At 35.6% G+C, this 25,909-nt stretch overlaps 1 protein-coding gene across 1 annotated transcript; it reads left to right on the plus strand.

Moving 5' to 3' along the window:
• On the plus strand, positions 1–25,059 carry Top2a (DNA topoisomerase II alpha). The gene is made up of 35 exons (XM_027922537.3): positions 1–99; positions 1,247–1,402; positions 1,603–1,693; positions 2,186–2,249; positions 3,867–4,012; positions 4,200–4,297; positions 4,480–4,692; positions 5,017–5,190; positions 5,346–5,447; positions 5,550–5,687; positions 7,152–7,290; positions 9,226–9,383; positions 9,717–9,842; positions 10,233–10,343; positions 10,479–10,584; positions 10,674–10,783; positions 11,038–11,130; positions 11,746–11,860; positions 11,962–12,083; positions 13,230–13,378; positions 14,157–14,388; positions 14,576–14,710; positions 14,815–15,015; positions 15,212–15,407; positions 16,790–16,881; positions 17,177–17,341; positions 17,467–17,550; positions 18,761–18,943; positions 19,310–19,400; positions 21,178–21,330; positions 21,506–21,629; positions 22,014–22,057; positions 22,558–22,701; positions 23,419–23,618; positions 24,001–25,059. The coding sequence occupies exons 1-35, from the start codon at positions 79–81 to the stop codon at positions 24,127–24,129; spliced, it is 4,605 nt and encodes a 1,534-aa protein (XP_027778338.1). The 5' UTR covers positions 1–78; the 3' UTR covers positions 24,130–25,059.
• Positions 25,060–25,909: the final 850 nt, after the last annotated feature.

Genomic DNA, 25,909 nt, shown 5'->3' on the forward strand with positions numbered 1-25,909 from the left:
TCCGGGTGTTTGATCGTCTTGTGGATCCCGCCGGTTTAGTCGTTTTCGGGGTTCTCGAGCCCCTTCACGACCATCACCATGGAGGTGTCACCACTGCAGGTAGAGCTCGCGGAAGGGGCCGGGTGGCGGAGCCTCTGGCCGCCGGTGAGGGGTGAGGCTCCTGGACTGTGGACCCGCCTGCGAAGGTCTGGGAACCCATCTTCGGTGTCGACCCCCATCTCTGGGCCCTGGGCATCGCGAACAGGCTGAAGCCCCTAACCATGCGGGTAGTGAGGCTTTATCGGCTCAGCTCCCTTCTAGGATGTTACAGTTCGTAGGGGCGGGGTTCACTTCTGGGAGGCTGTAGCCTCTGCCCACCTGCCTCAGGCTGAAAAGGACATTGAATGCCTTCCATCTTGGAAGGTGCAGAGCAAGGGCAGTGAGCGGTTCCCATTGAAGAGCTGGCGGAACCCCTTGCTCCCCCCGCCCCCCCCCCCAAAGCGCCCTTTCTGTGTTCAAAATGTTCACGTGCCCTAGGGGTCGAGTCGATGGCATCCCCAAATGCCATCATTTGCCTGGGATAGCGGAGGCATTCAGTAAATGTGCAATAAGGGAAAGAAGCGGGTGCATTTTTTTTTTTTTTCTTGGACATCAAAAACTTTGTCCAAGGGCTGGGGCTGGGGCTCAGCGGCAGAGCACCTGCCTGGCATGTGTGAGGCACTGGGTTCGACCCTCAGCACCACGTTAAAAATAAATAAATAAATAAATAAATAAAAGGCATTCTGTCTATCTACAATTATTTAAATTCTTTTTATTTAATTTTTTTTTTTTTTTAAAATAAAACTTTGTTCCGGAAGTTTCCATATCAGATGCACTTGGTGGGATAAGTGCCCCCGGGGCACTTTACCACTGAGCCAACAACTCCAGCCCTTTTATTTGGAAACGGGGGGGGGGGGGGTTGCTAAATTGCTGAGGCTGACCTTGGACTTGTGATCCTCGTGTCTCAGCTTCCCTAATCCCTGGGATTGTAGGCCTGCCACTACCCTGCTGGCTAGAATGTCTTTTTAAACCGACACCTGGAACCTTGGCTGCACCTAACTTAATTTGCCATTTTTGTTCCAAACTTTTGTCAAGTCCACCTATACACACTCACAGATACCAGTTTATGACATAGTGTGTTCAAGTGTATCGTGGTACATATTTTGTTCATTGTTTCCAATAAATTTGTGATGGAAAATTCTTTTTTTTTTTCTTTTTTAAATTCTAGCCTATAAATGAAAATATGCAAGTGAACAAAATTAAGAAAAATGAAGATGCTAAGAAAAGACTGTCTATTGAAAGAATCTACCAAAAGAAAACACAATTGGAACATATATTGCTCCGCCCAGATACTTACATTGGCTCTGTGGAATTAGTGACCCAGGTAAAAATCAAGCTAATTAAGTGCAATTAATTAGTTGAAATACATACATTTCCAGTTTAGTTTGCAGTTAATAGTATCACTGGCCTAACTATTATTGTTCATGTATGTGTTTATGTACAAGTATTTCATTTAGAAGGCTTTATAGTAATGATGACAACTAATATAGAATAAAAATACCTATTTCTTCGTCCTATTTCTAGCAAATGTGGGTTTACGATGAGGACATTGGCATGAACTATAGGGAAGTCACTTTTGTTCCTGGTTTGTACAAAATCTTTGATGAGATTCTAGGTGAGTAAATTTTTTCATACAAGTATACTGGTCAAGTCCTTCATAAGAAATATCATTTCTGTCAAATCCTCTGTAGCCAGACCTCCTGTGTTTTCACATAATTAGTTGGCAAAAGTGAGGCAGTCTACTGAAGTCCAAGAAGTTGAGTTTTTTCCTAGAAATAGTTCTATGAACAAAAATTGCTACAAATTAACACCTTATAAATACTACTTTTTTGTTACTTGGGATTTGTTTTTTCTACATCATTTTACCCTCTCCCCTTGGTTCTGAGGATTGAACCCAGGAGTGCTTTACCACTGAACTACATCCCCAGCCCTTTTGTTTTGAGACAGTCTCAGTAAGTTGTGCTAAAGCTAAAGCCTTCAACTTTCAGTCCTCCTGCCTCAGCCTCCAGAGTCACTGGAAATTATAGAAATGTGCCAACACATCCAGCTTTCTTCCCACATCTTAAAGATTTAATTTCTTATAGATGTATATTTTATTTTCTTTCAGTTAATGCTGCAGACAACAAACAAAGGGACCCAAAAATGTCTTGTATTAGAGTCACTATTGACCCGTAAGTTCTGTTAAATACCTCATTGTTGTTATTTGCATTTACTTTGGTTGCTAATGGAATTAGCTGTTTTTCAAATGAAGATCTGTAGAAGTACAGAAAAGCAGAATAATAAATAACATGAATACCTACCACCTAGATCCAATAGTTGTCAACTTTTTTTTTTTTTTTGGCAGAGGGGATTGAAACTGAGGGCACTTCACCACTGAGCTACATCACCAGCCTATTTTTATTTTGAGACAGGGTCTCACCAAATTGATTAGGACCTTGAACTTGCAATCCTCCTGCCTCAGCCTCCTAAGTCACTGGGATTTCAGGTGTGCACCACCACATCCTGCTAGTTGTCCACATTTTTTCATGTTTACTTAATCTGTATTTTTTCCTGAATCATTTTAAAGTACAAACATTATGACACTTAATCTCTAAATATGTCTCAAACATCTCCAATGATTACTCCAAGCATTCATGACTGCAGAATTTAAATTTTTTTCTCAAAATGCAACTCAAACAGCAAACCAGCAGGTGGCAATAGAGAAGAATTTGATCTAACATTTCAGGTTTTAAATGATGGTATTCCTTCATGGGTGGTTGGGTGCTTGTTTCACCTGTTTATTAGCCAGGTCAATCATCACATAAAATATATTTACAGTTTGGTTTTTTATGATTTATTTATTTATTTATGTGTTGGAGATAAGACCCAGGGGCATTTTACCACTGAGCTGCTTCCCCAGTTCTATTTTGAGAAAAGATCTCTGAGTTACAGGAGCTGGACTCAAACTTGAGATTTTCCTGCCTCAGTCTCCTGAGTCACTGAGTCTATAGGTGTGATCTACTGCACCCAGGCTTAAGGTTATTTTTGGTAATGTGCTAATGATTATTTACTCAAAACTTTCTAAATGCTTAGTATCATAATCTTTCAAAAAATGTTGAGCTAGTTTTAGTCTTTCTTTTTTAAAGGTAATATTAAATACTACTTGGAATAAGAACCATAGTATGTGTTCCATTATAACTTAAATATTCTGAGAATTATCCTAAAATAAGAGAAATAAGTTCAAGTAAGATTTCAGCATTTTATTGGCAAGCAGGAAAGTTTTTGATGGATAATGTTTTTCTCTTCTGTTTCACAGTGTGCTTTGTTGGTTGAGAAAGCTAAGGGAACTAAGTATATACAGATGATCCTCCTAAAAGCGGCATGAACTAGAGATATATTTGCCTAACATGTGTGAGCCAGAGTGTCACCCGCCCAGTACCACAAAAAAGAAGTGGTATAATATTGTTTCCAAATTTTGTTGTTTCCATTGGGCATAATTCATTTCCCTTTGTTATCCTAACCTTTTTAAATTTTATATTTTTTCAATATTATCAGTGTCTACACAGATGTTGGAAAGGTTTCTCCCTTTATCCCCCACTCCCGTTCCTATATCAGGTGTGTCAGTAACTAAGCATGGAAGAAAAGGTTTTCGTGCTCAATTTTAGAAGGCATATATGAAAAGAGTCATAATGAAATTAAGACTTATAAATTTATATATTTTAGAAATAATGGTTTTTAAATATTTTTAAATTATAAGTATTAGTTTAACATTTGTTTTTACAATAAAATTTTCAATCTTCTTTTCTTAGAGAAAACAATTTAATTAGCATATGGAATAATGGAAAAGGAATTCCTGTTGTTGAACACAAAGTTGAAAAGGTGTATGTCCCAGCTCTTATATTTGGACAACTCTTAACTTCTAGTAACTATGATGATGATGAAAAGAAAGTAACAGGTAAAGGATTGAAGGAAAATGAAGAACATATTTGTTGCTGGAAAAAAAAAATCACTTTTTTAAATGACTGTAGCATGAAGGTTAAAAATACGAGAATAAATGTTTTTAATTAAAAAGCTTTGCCAGTAATTAAGAAATAAAGTTGTCGATGAGATAATAAAGTAGCATTTTTAATTTATTTGCCTAGGTGGTCGAAATGGCTATGGAGCCAAATTATGTAATATATTCAGTACCAAGTTTACTGTGGAAACAGCCAGTAGAGAATACAAGAAAATGTTCAAACAGGCAAGTAAATAGGTATCTTTTTTTTTTTAGATGTTGATGACCTTTGTTTTATTCATTTATTTATATGCGGTGCTGAGAATTGAACCCAGTGTCGCATACATGCTAGGCAAGTGCTCTACCACTGAGCCACAATCCCAACCCTGATTTGAGTTTTTTAAATTTCCTATTCTTTGTTTCCATAGACTTGGATGGATAACATGGGACGAGCTGGTGAGATGGAGCTTAAGCCTTTTAATGGAGAAGATTATACCTGTATCACCTTCCAGCCTGATTTGTCTAAGTTTAAAATGCAAAGCCTTGACAAAGATATTGTTGCATTGATGGTTAGAAGAGCATATGATATTGCTGGATCCACTAAAGATGTCAAAGTCTTTCTTAATGGAATTAAGCTGCCAGTGAGTATTTTCTTGAGTGTTAATTAAGGACATAAGGGAATCTGTGATCATTGTTGAGAGCAAAATTGATTTTTTTCCTCACATTTGTTTTTCTGATCACTTTATATTTGTTCCTGAAAAAACAATAATGAAATAATAAACTCATTTTTAAATTACTGAAGGAATTTCTTTCCCAAAGAAACACCTAAAATAAATACTTTTGTGCTCTTTAGTGACCATTCTCCCAGTCCTTCAGTGAACATTGGTTTTGGAAAATCTTCGTAATGTTATTGGCCCTACTTGTTATAACTTTTGTTAATACTATTACCTTTAATTTTGGTATAGGTAAAAGGATTCCGCAGTTATGTGGATATGTATTTGAAGGATAAGTTAGATGAAACTGGCAACCCATTGAAAGTAATACATGAACAAGTAAACCACAGGTGGGAGGTGTGCCTAACAATGAGTGAAAAAGGCTTCCAGCAAATTAGTTTCGTCAATAGCATTGCTACTTCCAAGGTAATGTTTTATGTTCTTGTTATTAATAAATGAAATAGACTTGAATATTTGACTGTCTTGGTATAAAGAATCCAAGCTCCATATTTTTAAGTGTTTGACTATTGTTGTAATTTGAGCATGCTGAGTTTTAACAGTTTGGGATTTTTCCTCATTAGGGTGGCAGACATGTTGATTATGTAGCTGATCAGATTGTGACTAAACTTGTTGATGTAGTGAAGAAGAAGAACAAGGGTGGTGTTGCAGTAAAAGCACATCAGGTATGGTATTTTGGCAGTTCTCTTTTTCTAAAGTCCAGGGAGAAGAAAATCTTTAAGTAAAGCATTAGGACATTTTAGTGACTTTATCAACTTTTATTGCAGGTGAAAAATCACATGTGGATTTTTGTGAATGCCTTAATTGAAAATCCAACCTTTGACTCTCAGACCAAAGAAAATATGACTTTGCAAGCCAAGAGCTTTGGATCAACATGCCAATTAAGTGAAAAATTCATCAAAGCTGTGAGTACTTAAAAAGAAATAAAAATCAAAAATTGCCTTTTCAACTCTGCCGAAATGATTCCTCCCATACTGTACTTCTTCAAGCCTTCCCAATCTGAAAAGGAAATTTTAAAAAAGCAACAGCAACTTCCTGTTTTAGTAAAAACCCACTGTAGTGCATGCCTATAATCCTAACCGCTGGGAAGATTGAGGCAGAAGGATTGCAAGTTCAAGTCCAACCTGGGCAACTTAGCAAGACCTGTCTCAAATTTTGAAAAAAAAAATGAAGGTATGGAGGGGCTGAGGATGTGGCCCAGTGGTTAAGCATCTCTGGATTCAATACTTCGTACCCCCAAAAAGGTGGTATCCTTGTCATTATCTACCTCTAAACAAGAATCATCTCTTGAATATCTTAGTCTCCCACCATTATTTCTTATGGATTATTATAACAGGTTCTTAATTTTCTTATTGTTTCAGGCTTTTCTTTGCAATGCTCGCTCACTCTCTTTTTATTTCCATCTTTTTGTAGATGGACAGAATGCCTTTATTTTATTTGTTTTATTTTTATGTGGTGCTAAGGATCAAACCCAGTGCCTCACGCATGCTGGGCAAGTGCTCTACCACTCAGCCCAAGCCCCAGCCCTGCAATGCTCTTGAATGACCTTCTTGTGTCGAAGCACACATTTTTGTTTTTAGCCTCTTGAAATCTTTCAATAGCTTCCACTCAGGAAGTCCAAATTCCATTTCCTCAGAGCCTTTATTTTCTACTCTTCACCCCAAGTTGGTTCCAATGTAACACTGAACCTGTATTATTGTTTAGCAAACTTTTCATTTAATCATAACTGTTCTCAGTTATTTCTATCATTAAACCCCATGAGAACAAGTACCATCTTAGCACCTAGCACAATATAAGTACACAGTAAATATTTATTAAATTAATCAGAAGAACCTGCTTCCCTCACTGGTGATAACCTAAAACAGAAAGATCACAAAATCAATGTACTAACCTCTAACCTCTGTTCGGAAATTATTCTCTTCACTTTTCAATCTTTAAATTATTGTTCATTTTCTTGGGGGCTCATTCGTATTCTAGATTTTTGTTTGTTTGTTTTTGTACTGATGATTAAACTCATGGGTGCTCTGCCAGTGAGCTATGTGTACCCCAGTCATTTTAATTTGGAAACAGTGTCTCAAGCTAAGTTGCTGAGGCTGGCCACAAATTTGTGATCCTCCTGCCTTAGTCTCCCAAGTCACTGAGATTACAGGTATGTACCAATAAGCCACTTGTATTTTTACAATTTTTATTTAGAGACAGGGTCTCTCTAAGTTGTCTGGGGACTCACTAAGTTGCTGTCTTTGAACTCAAGATCCTCCTGCTTCAGCCTCCCAGGCTACTGGGATTCCAGGCATGCACCATTGCACCTGGCTGTCTTCTAGAATTCAGAAAGAATTCTTTTTTCCTAATATGAATCTTCTTGTTTTTAGGCAATTGGCTGTGGTATTGTAGAAAGCGTACTAAACTGGGTGAAATTTAAGGCCCAAGTTCAGTTAAACAAGAAATGTTCAGCTGTAAAGCATAACAGAATCAAGGGAATTCCAAAACTTGATGATGCCAATGATGCAGGTACACATTAATAATGTTTCCAAACTTTAAATCTCATACTTCAGTTGTTTATTCATTACCAGAATACCATGGATATTTTCCCTTTGACATTTAATATTCAACAGATTACTTAATTAAAAAATCAACCAATCTTCTGTTATTTAGTTCATTTTCAGTTTGGGGCTGTTACAACGTTGAGATGATTTGGGGTAGTTATAAAGCAAGAATGGGTCAAATCTAACCCTAGTAAATATTTTCAGTATAATATCAAACTGATATTTAGCAGCAGTATAAGTATTATGAGAAATTTAAGAAACTAGATCTAGTAGTCCTTCCTTAACTTCAGGGCATATATTCTAAGACACACCCTCCCACCCCCACAGGATACCTGAAACCATTAATATTATCCAACCCTATATATAGTATCTCCCCCCCACACACATATATGATAATACAGTCACAGTAAAAGATTAACAGTAGTAACTAATAATAAAATAGAACAATTATAACAATGTGCTATAAGGGGCTGGGGATATAGCTCAGTTGGTAGAGTGCTTGTCTTGCATGTACAAGGGGATCAATCCCCAGCACCACTACCACACACACACACAAATGTACTTTTGAGTACTGGGGAGGAACTCATCAGGGGCACTTGACCACTGTGCCAAATTCCCAGCCTTATTTTGTATTTTATTTAGAGAGAGGGTCTCACTGAGTTGCTTAGTTCCTCACCATTGTTGAGGCTGGCTTTGAACTCTAGATCCTCCTATCTCAGCCTCCTGAGCTGCTGAGATAACAGGCAAGTACCACTGAGCCCAGCCTAAAAATATTTTTTTTTAAAAAAAGCTATTCCATTATTATTATATCTTGTATTTTCCCTTCTTGTGATGTAAGATATTAATGGTGTTTATATAGGCATTGTGAATGATATAGGCATTGTGGTATAGCATTTGGATTTGAATACAAGCAATGGGATACCAAGACCGATGACCTGATAACCAAGAGAGCTATTAAAAGACTAAAAAGTTAGCCGGGTATGGTGGTGCATGCCTGGGATCCCAGCAATTTGGGAGGCTGAGATAGGAGGATTGCGAGTTCAAAGCCAGCCTCAGCAATGGTGAGGTGCTTAGCAACTCAGTGAGACCCTGCCTCTAAATAAAATACAAAACAGGGGGGCTGGGGTTGTGGCTCAGTGGTAGAGTACTTGCCTAGCATGTTTGAGGCCCTAGGTTCGATCCTCAGCACCACATAAAAATAAATGAATAAGGGTATTGTGTCCAACTAAAAAATAAATATTTTTTAAAAATATAAATAAATAAATAAAATACAAAATAGGGCTGGGGATGTGGCTCAACGGTTGAGTGCCCCCTAAGTTCAATCCTCAGTACCAAAAAAAAAAAAGACTAACAAGTAGATAGATTACAGGCACATTGTGGATACACTGGACAAACTAATGATTCATGACCTAGGTGGAACTGTTGAGGTTTCATCACACCACTCAGAACAGTATGTAATTTAAAACTTATGAATTGTTTATTGCTAAAATTTTCCATTTAATACTTTAGGACCATGGTTGATTATAGGTAACAGGGAGGGCTGGAGTTGGGGCCCAGTGGTAGAATGCTTGCCTAGCATGTGTGTAGCACTGGGTTCGATTCTCAGCGCCACATATAAATAAATGAATAAAATAAAGGTCCATCAACAACTTAAAAAAAAAGGAATTGCCCTTAGGACCTTTTTTTTTTTTTTAAGACAGAGAAACCAGGGATAAGGTAGGGGCATGGTATTTTTTATTTACTGTGAATTTTAACCAAAATATGTAACTAATTATTGTCTCATTTTACTCCTAAGCCAGTTTCTTATTGAATTTCTAACTCATGTGTTTTGTTACAAGGCTATTAACATAATATTTGGGATTGAACTAAATGTGCTAAAATTTGTGTATTTTTACTTTAGGAAGTCGAAACTCCACTGAGTGTACACTTATCCTGACTGAGGGAGATTCAGCCAAAACTTTGGCTGTTTCAGGCCTTGGTGTTGTAGGGAGAGACAAGTATGGTGTTTTCCCTCTTAGAGGAAAAATACTCAATGTCCGAGAAGCCTCTCATAAACAGGTAGAGTATAAAACTAACTTTAGTATTTAAATCTAGTTTATAATGTAGATTGCATGTTTCTACTCCATTTTCTCATTGGGTGTTTTGAAATGAATCTTAGGTTGTTATTTTGTGTGTTTAGCATTTATGAGGACCTGGGTTCTTAAAAAAAAGAAAAAGAAGAAATTATATATATTGTAGCATATCTTACAGATATTTCTGACTTACAGACTCAGATATTTCTGACTTAATACACTAACAATTCAAAATACAGGAGCTCACAAAAACTCAAGCATCTTATTTGTTATTTTCAAATTTATAAACAAAACTACTCTTTTGGTATGTGTCTTTCAGATCATGGAAAATGCTGAAATTAACAATATCATCAAAATTGTGGGTCTTCAGTATAAGAAAAACTATGAAGATGAAGATTCATTAAAGACTCTTCGTTATGGGAAGATAATGATTATGACAGATCAGGTCAGATTTGTTATCAAATATTTTAAACTGTTAAACTAAATTAAATTTTTTTTTTGTCATTTATTTGCTTTTTTGAGATACAGTCTCACTATTTTGCTGTGGCTGGCGTCAAACTGGGTTCAAGTGATCCTTCTGCCTCAGCCTCCTGAGTAACTAGGATTACAGGTGTACACACCACACTGGCTAATGTCTTACTGTTACATTGCTTTCCCACCATAAAGACAAATTACTTTATAACTAGGAGCTTTATTCATTATCTCCAACCAATATCTAATCAGATATGTTCATATCATGTGTATATTACATACAGCATAAGTGAGTTTAGATTTAAACACTTTTTTAAAGTTTCTAAACAGTTCTTTTATGCTTTGGCTTTTTAAATATTTCTAGGACCAAGATGGTTCCCATATCAAAGGCTTGCTGATTAATTTTATCCATCACAACTGGCCCTCTCTTCTGCGACATCGTTTTCTGGAGGAGTTTATCACTCCCATTGTAAAGGTATACTAATTTTTAGGATACAAAAATAGACATTCTAAGACTCTATTCCTCAAACCTGAATCTCCAATGATATATGTTGGTATGCAGGTGAGCCCACAGTGTGTAAAGCCACTTTACAATGTGTCCTTTCCATAGGTATCTAAAAACAAGCAAGAAATTGCATTCTACAGCCTTCCTGAATTTGAAGAATGGAAAAGTTCTACTCCAAACCATAAAAAATGGAAAGTCAAGTATTACAAAGGTTTGTAATGGAATTCATAGAAATTCTTTATTTTGTTTTATACCATTATGCATGATTATATGGGGTAACGTGGTATCCTTGGTTTGTAGGTTTGGGCACCAGTACATCAAAAGAAGCTAAGGAATACTTTGCAGATATGAAAAGACATCGTATTCAATTTAAATATACTGGGCCTGAAGATGATGCTGCAATCAGCCTGGTGAGTTTGAGTTGTATTTTATATATATATATAAATAAATAATATATATATATATTTTTTTTTCCCTAATTTTAGAAACTACTATGTTGGTCAATTGAAACATTTAGATCTTTATATGAGTGTTTTATAAAATAGAATATTTCTCATATCCCAGAGAAGGAACCAGATATTTTAGAAAATAGTATTTTTTGTTGTTTATTTCTTATAGAAGAGATATTTTGGAACCTATTATTAACAGTCCCATCCTTTTGTAGGCGTTTAGCAAAAAGCAGATAGATGATCGAAAGGAATGGTTAACTCATTTCATGGAGGATAGAAGACAGCGAAAGTTACTTGGCCTTCCTGAGGTAAAAATTTTAAATATATCCCACAAAATGTGCTATGTGGTAGACTTTTTAGAATTGATATTGTAGCAAATTAAACTTATTTAATATCATCAATAACTATAGTCATGTACCATATAACAATGATGGGTCACATATGCAACAGTGGTCCTATAAGATTATAAAGTCTCTTGATGACATCATTTTCTCTTTTGCTTCATTTAACATCATGGTTTCTATGTTCATATAACATTTAGCCTAGGCATGTGTATCTATATACACATACTGTATAGGTTTGTCTAAGTATAAGCGATGACATTCAAAGGACAAAATCAGCTAATGTGTTTCTCAGAATGTATCTCCATAATTAAAACTGTGCATGACTTTATAAATATTCTTATTTAGACTATTGCATAAATGTATTGGTCCTGGAAAAATAATTAAAAAGACAATGCACCTTTTTTCTAACTGTATAGCAATTAAGTTTGCATTATCTTTAAAACATAAAATACTTGTGCATAATTATATTGGGGGGCTTCAGAATTATAGAAATGATGCTTATTATTTTTGTGTTAAGCATTGTTAAGACCAATGTTTTATTTTAAACCAGATAATGTAATATTCTCTTTGATCCTTCAGGATTATTTGTATGGGCAAGCTACCACTTATTTGACATATAATGACTTTATAAACAAGGAACTTATCCTGTTCTCAAATTCTGATAATGAGAGATCTATCCCATCTATGGTGGATGGTGAGTTCCAGTTTGTTAGTCTTTTTTGTAAGGAAGAAATCTTGTGCCCAGAAATGATTAAATTGAGAATGCTGATGTTTGCCCTTCTTTTATCTTAACAGGTTTGAAACCCGGTCAAAGAAAGGTTTTATTTACTTGTTTCAAAAGGAATGACAAACGAGAGGTGAAGGTTGCCCAATTAGCTGGATCAGTGGCAGAAATGTCCTCATACCATCATGGTGAGGTAAACATACAGCCCATAATATTTCCTGAAAGCATTATATCATAAACAATTTCAAGGTCATTCTTCAAATGTGTTTGGTGCAAGTATAAACTGTTATATCCATAATAGGGAATAATTTGGTACAGTCTATTAAATTATAGTGAAATGTGATCACCCTCTGACCAAACAATTTTATCTCTGGAAATAATATTCCTATAAGGATATTTATTATAACTTTGCAATGTCAAATTTTAGACATGCAAAATGACCATCAACTGGGAAATTGTTATAAGCTGTCACAAATGTACTCATTGACATAAGTAAAACTATGCAGTTACATAACATTGAATTTACATTTTTTGCCTTACTCTGTAAAACAATTTTAAAGAATTAAGGGTGCTGACCAGACATGGTGGCACATATCTGTTATCCCAGTGGCTCATGAGGCTGAGGCAGGAGCATCAAAGCCAGCCTCATTAGAAGTGAGGTACTAACAAGCTTCTAGAAATTTCAATGTAATGGTTGACCTACTTACTATTTTAAATCAAAATATAGTGAGGACTTGATAAATATTCACTCAACAAACATTTGTTGAATGCCTACCTGTACCAGGTATATAAGAATAAATATAAAATACTTTATGTACTTTCAAGGTATAATCACAGTTTATCTAGAAAGCCAACACACATTCTTTTTTCGAGTAAAGTGATCTATGCTAGAATAGAAATGACCAAAGTGTTAATGACACAAAGGTGAAAGTATTTCATTTTGCTGAGGGTTAGGGGAGAAACTATTTCTTCCAAGTTCATAGGATTTAATAGATAGAAATTGCTATTAGAGGGGCTGAGGTTGTGGCTCAGCAGTAGAGCTCTCGCCTAACACGTGTGAGACTCTGGCTTCTCTCCTCAGCACCACATAAGAATAAAATAAAGGTATTGTGTCCCAACTACAACTAAAAAAATAAATATTTAAAAGAAAATTGCTCTTAAAAAAGACCCCTGAACTTGGAACTGGAAGTCTTGGGTTTAGGTACTAGGTCTACCATCTATCTTTGAACAATCACTATAAACCTAAGATTTATAAGATTATAATGAGGCTTGGTCACAATAATCAATATGTATTATTAAAAGACTTTTGGTCAGATTAATCAATCTTTTTCCTCCTCAGATGTCACTAATGATGACCATCATCAATTTGGCTCAGAATTTTGTGGGCAGCAATAATCTGAACCTCTTGCAACCCATTGGTCAGTTTGGTACCCGCCTACATGGTGGCAAGGATTCTGCTAGCCCTCGATACATCTTCACAATGCTCAGGTGAGTAGGTTTTTAATTTCTAGTGACTTGCCATGGCCAGTTTTGAAACGATGTGAGACAAAAATTCAATTAATTAGGAAATACTGGGCAGAAGCCAGGGATGCTACAATAATGTCAGCTCCTCACAACAAAGAATTATTCAGCCCAAAATGCCAGTAATGCCAAGGTTGAAATCCCTGAGGTAGACTTTGGGTTCAAATAAAGAAAACTTAGATTCTTCCTAAATATTGCAATTGAAATTTCACTTTACAAATCTGTAGGATGTTATAAATAGTTGATTTTCAGCTTTTATCTTCATCCTTTCAGCAGCATTCAACACAGTTATCACTATCTTCCTTGAAACTCTTCTTTATTTGGCCTGTTCAACAATAGAAGTTCTTTTCCTTATTAGCCTTCTTTGCTGGTACTTCTCATCTTCCCTGGCTCTAAATACTGGTCTGCCTAAGGCTCCTTCATCAGATCTCTGTCTACTATCTAAACTCACTTCCCAAATGATCTCCCATCCATCCAGTCTCATAACTTTACATCTCTTTACATCTCCAGTTCTGACTTCTCCCCTGATTTCTAAACTTTTATGCCTGACTGCCCTCTCAACATTTCTCACTTGGATGTCTAATAAGTATTTCAAATATTAAACCCAAAACTGAATCCTTAGTTTTCCTGTTTTTGTAAATGAAAGACCTTACTTCTAATTGCTCAGGCAAAAAACCCCGGAGTGACCCTTTACTTCAGAAAGCAAATATTTTGTACAGTAACATTGTTTGATTGTTTCCTTTAGCCCTTTGGCTCGGTTGTTATTTCCACCAAAAGATGATCATACATTGAAGTTCTTATATGATGACAACCAACGAGTTGAGCCTGAATGGTACATTCCCATTATACCCATGGTCCTGATAAATGGTGCTGAAGGAATTGGTACTGGGTGGTCCTGCAAAATTCCCAACTTTGATGTTCGTGAAGTTGTAAATAACATCAGGCGTTTGATGGATGGAGAAGAACCTTTGCCAATGGTAACTATTCTGTGCATGGTAGCAACATTACCTTTCTCGGGTTTCAGTTTGGATTATACAATTTAAAGAGGATACAAATGTAAAGTTTATTTCATACCTTATAATTAGATTTCTTGTTGAACACCTTTGTGACTTCTGTTTTTAGTATCACATTTAAAAGACATTCTTTTTTATAATGTCAATTTAGCTTCCAAGTTACAAAAACTTCAAAGGTACTATTGAAGAGCTGGCTCCAAATCAATATGTGATTAATGGCGAAATAGCTATTCTGAATTCCACAACCATTGAAATCTCAGAACTTCCCATCAGAACATGGACCCAAGTAAGTAACTGTGGTTTTTGTTTGTTTTGTTGGGATTTTTTGTTTTGTACTATTTCTGTTGACTGTTTAGAGATTCCTTACAAAAGAATTTCTTCTTTCTTCAGACATACAAAGAACAGGTCCTAGAACCCATGTTGAATGGCACTGAGAAGACACCCCCTCTCATAACAGACTACAGGGAATACCACACAGATACCACTGTGAAGTTTGTTGTAAAGATGACTGAGGGAAAATTGGCAGAGGCAGAGAGAGTTGGGCTACACAAAGTCTTCAAACTCCAAACTAGTCTCACCTGCAACTCTATGGTATGTCTTTTTTTTTAATTTATGTATTTTTAAAATTTATTCTACATGACAGTAGAATATATTTTGACATTATACATACGTGGATGATATGTCTTATTTTGTGAGAGGTTTCAGATTATTTTAAGGATTAATAGCAATTTTATAAAGTTTACCAAATTTATTGATTCTTTGTTCTAATCTTGTTTTCCTTTTCCAGGTGCTTTTTGACCATGTAGGCTGTTTAAAGAAATATGACACAGTGTTGGATATTCTAAGAGACTTCTTCGAACTCAGGCTTAAATATTATGGATTAAGAAAAGAATGGCTTCTAGGAATGCTTGGTGCTGAATCTGCTAAATTGAACAATCAGGCTCGCTTTATCTTAGAGAAAATAGATGGCAAAATAATCATTGGTATGTTTTTTAAATAATTGCTTATACTAAAACTACAGTTATGCTAAACTTTCTTTAAATATTTTTGGTGAGAGCAATGGTGGGGAGGAGGGAGGACAAAAATCCATTTAGTTCAGCTAGTTATTTATATACATTTCATTTAAATATCTGATTAATTATTTGTAGTTTTCAAGAGATAGCTTTTCCTAGATTGAGGTTTTTTGTTGTACCCCCTCCCCCGCTCCATACACACACACTCCAGTGCTGGAGATTGAACCCAGGGCTTTGTGAATCTAAGCCTGCTACCTCTACAACTGAGTTACATTCTCTAGCCCACTAGATTAAGCATCTTAAAAAGATTAAGATTAGTTGACATTTAGACAGGGATAAATAGAGCTAGAATACCTTGTATCAACTGGTTGATCACAAAAAGAAATAATAAACCTGATAGAAAAGAAAAGAAAGAAAGGAAGATTATAAATGACTTCCAAGTAAATCAGACTAGTAAATTCTTGGACAAGTCTTAGGAATTTTCTTTTTTAAAGAAATTCTAGGGGCTGGGAGTATAGCTCAGTTGGTAGAGTACTTGTCTTGCAAGCACAAAGCCCTGGGTTCAATCCCCAGCACCAGGAAAAAAGAAAGAAAGAAATTCTATAAGCAACAAAATCAGGATTTAAGTGATGAGGAAGAAAATATTTTGACCAAAGTGGGGGTATGAAGACTAAAAGAAATAACTCTTAAGAACTAGCACTAGCCTATCATCCTCCTTATTTCACAGATATTTTTGCTTAAGGCAAGGCTAAGATGAGTGATACTGGACATGACTAGAGGGGGAAAAAGAATGTTTTTAGCTGAATGGAATTAGGAAATATTAGGGACTATCCAGTCTTCTTGAGGAATATAGAAAGTTTAAATGTGTAGTCTGTCAAGTTAATTGATTAAAGGTGGTACTCCAAAACTGTTTAGCTAGTGACTCTTAGGTCAAAGTATAAAAATTAACTGCAGTAGACACAGAAAGAGAGGTATTACCAAAAAAAGGGAAGGAATGATTACAGTGTTGCCGTGATTAAGAGAAATCAATCTTTGAATGGGTAGTAGAAATGTAGAAATAAAAAAAATTAGGGAGCATAATTTAGGTAGAAGTGTATTCTAAATAAAGGTTTGAGTCTCTTCTGTTCTTGTAAGAGTTATAATTAGATCATAACCTCCATCGTGATTTGACTGCCCCTCATAATTTACAATTGTTTAAGGAGAAGACTTAAGCGATATACCAGGTTGTACAAATATATGCACAACAGAGACCATCTGAATTCCAGTTTTATTCTTTTGACAGTGTGATAAAACTTTGTCATAAAATCTTGCTCAAAACCCTTATCTCTGTTCACATTTTTTTCTTTTAATAGAAAATAAGCCTAAAAAAGAGTTAATTAAAGTTCTAATTCAGAGAGGATATGATTCGGATCCTGTGAAGGCCTGGAAAGAAGCCCAGCAAAAGGTAACTTCTTGGTTAGCAATTTTGTTTAAATACCAGGTATGGGCAGGTGTAGTGGTGCACGCCTGTAACTCCAGTGGCTGAGGAGGATCACAAGTTCAAAGCCATCCTCAGCAACAGTGAGGCACTAAGCAACTCAGTGAGAGCTCATTTCAAAATAAAATACAAAATAGGTTGGGGATGTGGCTCAATGGTTGAGTGCCCCTGAGTTCAATTCCTGGTACCAAAAAAATAAAAATACCTGATATGTTTGTGTTTCACATTTTCTATTAATTCTACATTTTAATTTGTCCTTTAGGTTCCAGATGAAGAAGAGAATGAAGAGAGTGACAATGAAAAGGAGACAGAAAAGAGTGACTCTGTAACAGATTCTGGGCCAACCTTCAACTACCTTCTTGACATGCCCCTTTGGTATTTAACCAAAGAAAAGAAAGATGAACTGTGCAAACAAAGAAATGAAAAGGTAAGTTATTGATAGGATGGTGCATATTAGTTCACATTATTATAATGGTAAAAGTAAAAACTGGGCTACATAAAAATGCTATTAATACACATTTGTTGACTTAATTTTCTGTTAATTTTCTAAAGGAGCAAGAACTGGACTCATTAAAGAGAAAGAGTCCATCAGATTTGTGGAAAGAAGACTTAGCTGCTTTTATTGAGGAATTGGAGGTGTGTAGTTTAAAGTTTTTATTTATGAAATATTGTAGGGTCTAGGGATACAGCTTAGTGGTCAAGTGCTTCCCTAGCATGCACATGGCCCTGGGTTCAATAACTAGCACTTTGTTGTTTTTTAATGTGTTCCTACAATACTTCTTTCTGTCAAGAAACTTTACAGTTGACAATAGAAAGGATATAGGCAGCATAAGGATACATTCCAAAATAACACAAGAAAACAGATAATTAAATGCTACTTAGAATAAAGGATATGAGGCCAGGAACATATTACCCAGAAGTTTTTGAGGAAAGAACTGGAGTTGACTCTTTTATAAAATTAAATAGGAAAGACCTATTAGGACCAAGAAGATAGAGAGCCTAAATGTGGAAGAAGACCCACCCGGTCCCCTAAGTCAACTTAAAATTAAGCAAAGCCAGTTACTTTTGGGGCAAATCAATCAGATAGTTTCAGAAGATCCTTTTATTACTTAAGTCTTCCAAATAATACTTGTTTCTTAAAATTATTTTAACATAGCTGGCATGGTAGCACCTAGCTGGCATGGTAGCACCTGTAATCCCAGCTATTCAGGAGATTACAAATTCAAATTCAGCTTCAGCAATTTAGCAAGACACTGTCTTAAAATATAAAGGACTAGGGATGTAACTTAGTGGAAGAGTACCCCTGGGCTCAATTCCAGAACCAACAAAGGGGGAAAAAAGTTGGCATAGGGATGCTGGGGTTGTGGCTCAGCAGTAGAGCGCTCACCTAGCACATGTGAGGCCCTAGGTCCAATCCTCAGCACCACATAAAAATAAATAAATAAAATACAGATGTTGTAGCCAACTAAAATAAATAAATAAATATTTTGGGGACGAGTTGGCATAGGAAAAATAATTAAATTTCACTTCATAATTAAACTTACACAAATTTATATTATGATACTTTGGTATAAATATTTACCTTATTCTAATCAGTTGATTAGGTAAGTGTACATTAGTGGGTATGTACTTATCCTTTTTTACGAGTGAATTAATGTATATGTGTGTGTGTGTATATAGATGGACAGAGAGAGATTTATCCTTAACATAGTTTCCCCTTTTTATCCTCAGAAAGGTTAAGTGATAGAATTACATATAAAACCCAATCTTCTATTTCCACACTTATTTACCTTTATTATCAAATGTTAATTATACACAATAATGAGTTCTTACATTTGTTTTATAGGCTGTCGAAGCCAAGGAAAAGCAAGATGAACAAGTAGGACTACCAGGGAAAGGGGGAAAGGCAAAGGGGAAAAAAGCACAAATGACTGAAGTTTTGCCTTCTCCACGAGGAAAAAGAGTCATTCCCCGAGTTACTGAAGAGATGAAAGCAGAGGCAGAAAAGAAAATTAAAAAGAAAATTAAGGTAATACTCTTGAAATCATTACACATACTTTGTGGACTGGGGATGTAGCTCAGTGAAGAGCTCTTGCCTAGCAAACACAGGCCCTGGGTTGAGTCCTTAGCACCGGGGAGAGGAGAGTGGATTTTTTTTTTTTTTTTTTTTTTCTTAAGCACCTAGTTTTTTAATATTTAAGTATCTTGAAGAAATCATACCTGTACCAAAGAGCTCTTAACCAAAACCCAAAGAAAAACATTCTTTGGCAATATACATATTCATATATTCGACTCTATATTATTTTCGATACAGTATATAGAACTGGATCATTCTTATTTATTATTATTTTTTTATTTATCTTATTTTATTTTTTAATATCTTGCTGTCTTTTAGAGTGAAAATCCTGAGGGAACCTCTAAGGAAGATGGTGTAGAACCAGACGGCCTAAAACAAAGACTGGAGAAGAAATTGAAAAAAGAACCAGGTATTACCACACTTTAAAGAAAACAGTATAAAGTTGAAATAAAAGTTAGATCTAAGAAAACATCCACCAGTTTATTAAATTTCACTTTCTAGCCAATTTTAATGTTGAAGTATAAAGTTTCATGAGGCTAACAACCACATCTTGGTCATCTCTAGAGTTCAACATCATCCCTGGATTCTAGGTAATGATACCACACAGAATCAAAGAGTTCTATTAACCAATCTTCACATACCAAATTTGCCTATCTTAAGTGTACTATTTAATGGTTTCAGTATAATCACAGAGGTTTTTGAACAGTTTATCACCCCAAAAGAAACTACCCATTATCAGTCACTCCCCATTTCCCACCAATCAATAAAAACTTAACTGTCTCTAGATTTACCTATGCTAGGCATTTCATATGATTAGTATCGTATGTTCTTTTGTGACTGACATCTTTTACTTGGCATGTTTTCATGGGTCATGTATCTACATAGTAACATTTATCAGTAGTATATTCATTTTTATTGTGAAGTAGTATTTCATGCGTGCTAGGCGAGCACGCTACCACTTGAGCCACATCCCCAGCCCCCTAAGTACCACATATTGAAAGATTAATTTCCCTAGTATCTTCACCTTTTTCAAAATCAATTGACTGTAAATGTTGATTTATTTATGGACTCTCAATGCTATCCTACTGATTGATCTTAATATAGAATCTATATCTATTCTTAAGAATCTACTTTAGATAGATATATGTGCTCAAATCTGTGGGGACATATATATATCAGTTTATACACAAAATTTAAAAAAAGCAAATGGAAATATCTTAGTTTTTTTTTTTAATATTTTATGTGTGCCATGCTTTGCAACATTACGTATTGACCTTATAATGCAACACATGTTTAACTAAAACCTAGCTAGAAATAATTTATACTGTACAACTAATAGGTCAGCTTAGTATTTTGAACATTCATGTTCCTACTGCTGTATCCAATATTCTGAAGGTACAAGAAGTGGGAAAGCATGGAATTAACCCTCAGATTTATAAAGAAAAAATTGAGTAGTATATACTAGTCATTTTAGGGATCTAGAGAAAAGCTGAGATTCATATAGGCTCCTAAAGATTATAAAGGTAAAAAACCAAATCAAACCTGTAAGGAAACTGCACTTATAATCTTAGTGGGACAAGATGAAGGACATAAACAAAGGATAGGTATGAGAGACACTTGGAAACTTACTATTAAGTACCCCTCAAGATAGTCGCAGCCACTTTAAACTGTCTCCCTTGCCTTGAGTTCAGCAGTATATTTCATTGTTTTACATCTATTCTTGCCCTTTTCCAGTCTCCATACTGCAACTTGAGAGAAGTTGTTTTTAAAAGTGCAAATATGGTCATATTCCCCAACTTCTGCTTTCTAGTAATAGTGAACTTGCAGTTTTCTAAGTATGCTATTTCTTCCCAGAACTTTTATACATGCAACATCCTGAGTTAGAATGTTTCTTCACTTACCTTCAACTAATTAGCTTCTTAAACCTTCACATCTCAGCTCAAGCATCTCTTTCTTAAAGAAACCTGATATTTATGGATATATACCACATTCCTTACATAAACATATTGAGTTTATTTGTGCGATAAAATGATTGAGTTCTATGCTGCATCTATTTCTATTCACTATTGACATTCCCAGCACCATCACAGTGCTAGATAAATATTTAAAGGATGGGTGGATGATAGATGAAGAAAACTGAGCCTAAGAATATATGTATGGTTAATATCTTTTTTTTTCCTTTCTAGGCACCAAGGCAAAGAAACAGACTACATTGACATTTAAACCTGTCAAAAAAGGCAAAAAGAGAAACCCCTGGTCTGATTCTGAATCAGATATGAGCAGTACTGAAAGTAATTTTGATGTCCCTCCACGAGAAACAGAGCCACGGAGAGCTGCAGGTAAGGAGACCAAAGAACATGCTGGATATGCTATGGCCAATAACTTCAGGATACTTAATCCCATAAAAACTGAAGCATCTTTTTTAGGAGGTTAAAGTTAAGCTTATGTGCTGATGAAATGTGTCATCAGTCTATGAATTAAATATTTCTCTTGCCCTCTTTCCTTGTTAAACAGCAAAAACCAAATTCACAATGGATTTGGATTCAGATGAAGATTTTTCAGACTTTGATGAAAAATCTGAAGATGAAGATTTTGTGCCATCAGATGCTAGCCCACCTAAGACCAAAACTTCACCAAAGTATGTATCTTATCTAATGTAGATCTTAACCTGATTTTTTTTCTTAACCTGATTTTTTTTTTTTTTTGTACTGGGGATTGAACTCAGGGGCACTTGACCACTGAGCCACATCCCCAGCCCTATTTTGTATTTTATTTAGAGATAGGGTCTCACTGAGTTGCTTAGTGCCTTGCTATTGCTGAGGCTGGCTTTGAACTCTGGATCCGCCTGCCTCAGCCTATGAACCTCTGGGATTACAGGCGTGTGCCACTGTACCCAACTCTGATTGTTTTTAATAATTAGATAATCTTTGATATTTGACATACTTAGAATTGGTTGTCAGGATGTTATTATTTATTATATATATATATATATATATATTTTTTTTTTTTTTTTTTATTCTAGACATACTGAAAAAGAACTGAAGCCACAGAAAGATACCATGTCAGGTATGTATTTAGTAAAAATAATTAAGACATGTACTTTACTGGGACTCACAGGTCCAATTAGGTTCTAATCTTGACTATAATATCCAAGTACTTCATTTGAAAATAAACATGAGTTTGTATTAGCATTCTATTACCATCATTCATTTGGTTTAGTTTTTGCACATAAATACACTCCACGTTTAATATACTAAAACTAATTCAACCACTTGCCCCAGGTACTATGCTTCATGCTAGATACAAAAAAATAAAAACTTTTTGCTGATAAAGAATTCAGAAATTAGGGCTGGTAAATAAAATAATTGTTAAAGAGTTAGAGATGTTGTTGGTCAGTGGTTAAGTACCCCTAGGTTCAATCCCCAATATCAAAAATAAGTAAATAAAAACGAAGTAACATAATATAAATGTTCTAGAAAATTCTAAATGGGAATTCATAGCAGGGACAAAGCAGTAAATGTATTTCATATGTTGCTCATATATATTGTTTTACTTTCCATTTGAAGTGATTGACCTCGATGATGACGATGATACTAAAGATAGCGTACCATCTTCTTCGAGCCCTCCTGTAGCTGATCTCCCAGTTGAAACTGAAATGAAGAAGCCATCTTCAAAAAAGAATGTGACTGTGAAGAAGACAACAACAAATAGTAAGCCTAAATCTTTGAAATAGATTAATACCAAACTAATTCGCTTTCCCAAGTCGGCATAACTTTTTTATACTGAAATTTTACTTTTTTATTATTATTATTTTGTGTGGGATTTGAACTCAAGGGCACTGTCACTAAGTTACATCCCCAGTATTTTTATTTATTTTGAGGCAGGGTGTCACTACATTGCCCAGGCTGCTCTCAAACTACAGTCCTCCTGCCTTGCCTCAACCTCCTGAGACACTGAATTATAGGTGTTCACCACTGGCCCAGAAAAAATTTACTACTATTGATATTAAAATTAAACTTTTCCAAATGGAAGCAGTTTTAGATCTTTATAATCAAATGAGATAGTTAATAGGTTTACTCTCAGATATTTTCAACTGTATTAGATTATCTTTTCCTGTGTCACATATAGTCTTCAAGTTGTTAAAGTTCAAAATGAGCTGGGCACAGTGGTGTACACCTACAATCCCAGCTACTTGGGAGACTGAGGCAGATGGATCCCAAGTGACAGGCCAGCCTGGACAACTTAGTAAGACCCTGTCTCAAAATAAATAAAAAGGGATAGGGATGTGACTCAGTGGTAGAGCCCACTGGGTTCAATCCCCAGTACTGCCAAAAAAAAAAAAAGAGGAAGGAAAGGAAAAGAAAGCTCACAATGAGAATATTTCACCCCTAAGAGCAGCCATGATGATTTCCTGTATTGACTTGCAGGTCAGTCTTCCACCTCCACTACTGGTCCCAAAAAAAGGGCTGCACCAAAAGGAACCAAGAAGGATCCAAACTTGAACTCTGATGTCTCTCAAAAGCCTGAACCTGCCAAAACCAAGAATCGACGCAAAAGGAAGCCATCCACTTCTGATGATTCTGACAGTAATTTTGAGAAAGTCATTTCTAAAGCAGCCGCAAGCAAGGTATTATTCCTGTTTAGTCTTTTTACTCTAGATGTTTTGAAATACCTAACTATATTTTTCCTGTTAATTTGATATATTTTTAAGAATTTTAAATCTCAAATTCATTAGTTTTTGCTGTGGATAGTTTAGCTATGAGAAAAATTAAATATGGCTGGATATGGTAGAGCACACCTGTAATCCCAGCAAAAGTGGTAAAGCGCCCCTGAGTTCAATCCCTAGTGCCAAAAAAAATTAAGTAAGGCACTTATTTAAATATCAATGGGATAGTTTCCTTAGATCTATTTCTTACTACTTAGTAGAAGGTAGAAAACTCTTTGAATTATAGTCTGGAAATTATGCTATCATGTTTATATTATGCAAATTACTTGACATTCCTCTTTAGAAACCCAAGGGGGAGAGCGATGACTTTCATCTGGACTTGGACTCAGCTGTGGCTCCTCGGGCAAAATCTGGACGGGCAAAGAAACCTATAAAGTACCTCGAAGAGTCAGATGAAGATGATTTGTTTTAAAACATGAAGTGTTTATTTTAAGGAATGGTCTTACTGAGCCCAAGACTGCTTTTAAAGTCACCTAAAATTCTTAAATTCCTCTCCTGAATTAGTTTTGGGAAGGTATTTTAATATACAACTATCAGAGCAAAGTGAGTAGTGACTCTTTCCTGGGCATTGTTTTCTTCTCTGCTTTGTATGTTACATCTGTTTTCTTTGGTCTTTAAAGTCTGATTTTAAATTCTTCTGGACTCTAGTAATAGTGAGGTGGTCACTTCAGGAAATTGTTGACCATTCATTAAGCTAAAACTAGAGCACTTTGGTTTAAAAGTATCACTCTGCCTTCTTTCCTATTTTCATTAAATATGGAAATAGAGCATGATAAATTCCATATTATCTTTGTTTTATTGATAATAGTCCATCAAATAGAACTTGATAGTTCTAATCCAGTACTCTTCTGTTCAGCCTTTATGTACTGAATTTTTGTTCAAAGAATGAGAAATTGCTTATATCCTCCTGAAAATCATCAGAAGCTGAAGAAAATTACCTTGACTGTATCTGCATGACCTCAACCCAGTCAACAGGATGAGAATATCAGGCCAGTCATAGGACTGTCTCAACTCTTGACTTGTCCCCTCTGCTGCCTCTAAGTCAGAATCTCCCAAAGGATTAATATCTAGGGAGCTCTGTATTGCAGAGTGGGGGATATCATTTGCTCAGAGATCTTACATATGACATTAAAACCATTCTCAGCAGTGAACCATTAGATCCCTTTTGGGAAATCGTCATAATTTCAACTTGTAAACCTTTTAAGACCTTTCTCTGCATTGTTTGTGTATTGTTACTTGAGTGATGTTATCAATGTTTTTGTAAATATTTACTATGTTTTTCTATTTAGCTTAACTCCAACAATTTTGTACTTTAATAAAATGTTCTAAACATTGCAAGCCATTCATTGCCCCCTTTTATGACCCACACTACACCTTACTTTAAAAAACTGGGTAGAATGGCACGCCCCTATAAATCTCAGCTACTTGGGAGGCTGAGGCAGGATTGCAAGTTACATGAACAAAGGGCTGGGAGTGTGGCTTAGTGGTTAAGCGACCCTGAGTTCAATCCCTGGTACCAAAATATGTGTGAGATATATATATATCCTTTAGCCAGGTGCACTAGTGCACACCTGTAATCCCAACAAATCCAGAAACTGCAAGCAGGAAGATCACAAGTTCAAGGCCAGCCTTTGTGGTGGTGGGGATGGATTCAGGACCTTTATTTCTTTTAAAACTTAACATGAATCCACAATTATTTCCAAGCAGGAAGATAGTAATATATAGTTCTGTAACAATAAAACGGGAAATAAGTGTCCAACAATAGAGGACTTCTGATAAAACAATTGGGTTAAACAAATTGTAAAGGTGGAATATCAGGTACCTATTAAGTGTGATCATGTGTGTTTATTTACAAGAAAAACTGTTCTATGACATTGCTGAGTAAAAAAAAGGTTACAAATCAAAGGTGAAATCCCTGTCTTGTTTACAAGATAAATAGTGGGGGGAAAGGCATATAAACCCTCATTAGAAGAAAAATCAGAAATATTTCTTAAAAGAAGTTTGCTCCGGATTAGAAAAGAGCTTACTAACTATAAGAAAAGTTTGTTCCTTGACTCTCTACATGTTATCTCTAAGCTACTGGCATTCAAGGAGATAAAAATTGCAGTGCAGGCTGGGGATGTGGCTCAAGCGGTAGCGCGCTCGCCTGGCATGCGTGTGGCCCGGGTTCAATCCTCAGCACCACATACAAA

Source organism: Marmota flaviventris, chromosome 17 (genome assembly GCF_047511675.1).
Source record: "Marmota flaviventris isolate mMarFla1 chromosome 17, mMarFla1.hap1, whole genome shotgun sequence".
NCBI lineage: Eukaryota > Metazoa > Chordata > Mammalia > Rodentia > Sciuridae > Marmota > Marmota flaviventris.

What these genes read in the sequence shown, in the direction of transcription:
- Top2a (XM_027922537.3), top strand. Translation starts at nt 79, where the DNA reads ATGGAGGTGTCACCACTGCAG. An exon ending in GTGAAAAATTCATCAAAGCT is followed by an intron (nt 5,688 to 7,151) that starts GTGAGTACTTAA and finishes TCTTGTTTTTAG; the next exon opens with GCAATTGGCTGTGGTATTGT. An exon ending in CCTCATACCATCATGGTGAG is followed by an intron (nt 12,084 to 13,229) that starts GTAAACATACAG and finishes TTTCCTCCTCAG; the next exon opens with ATGTCACTAATGATGACCAT.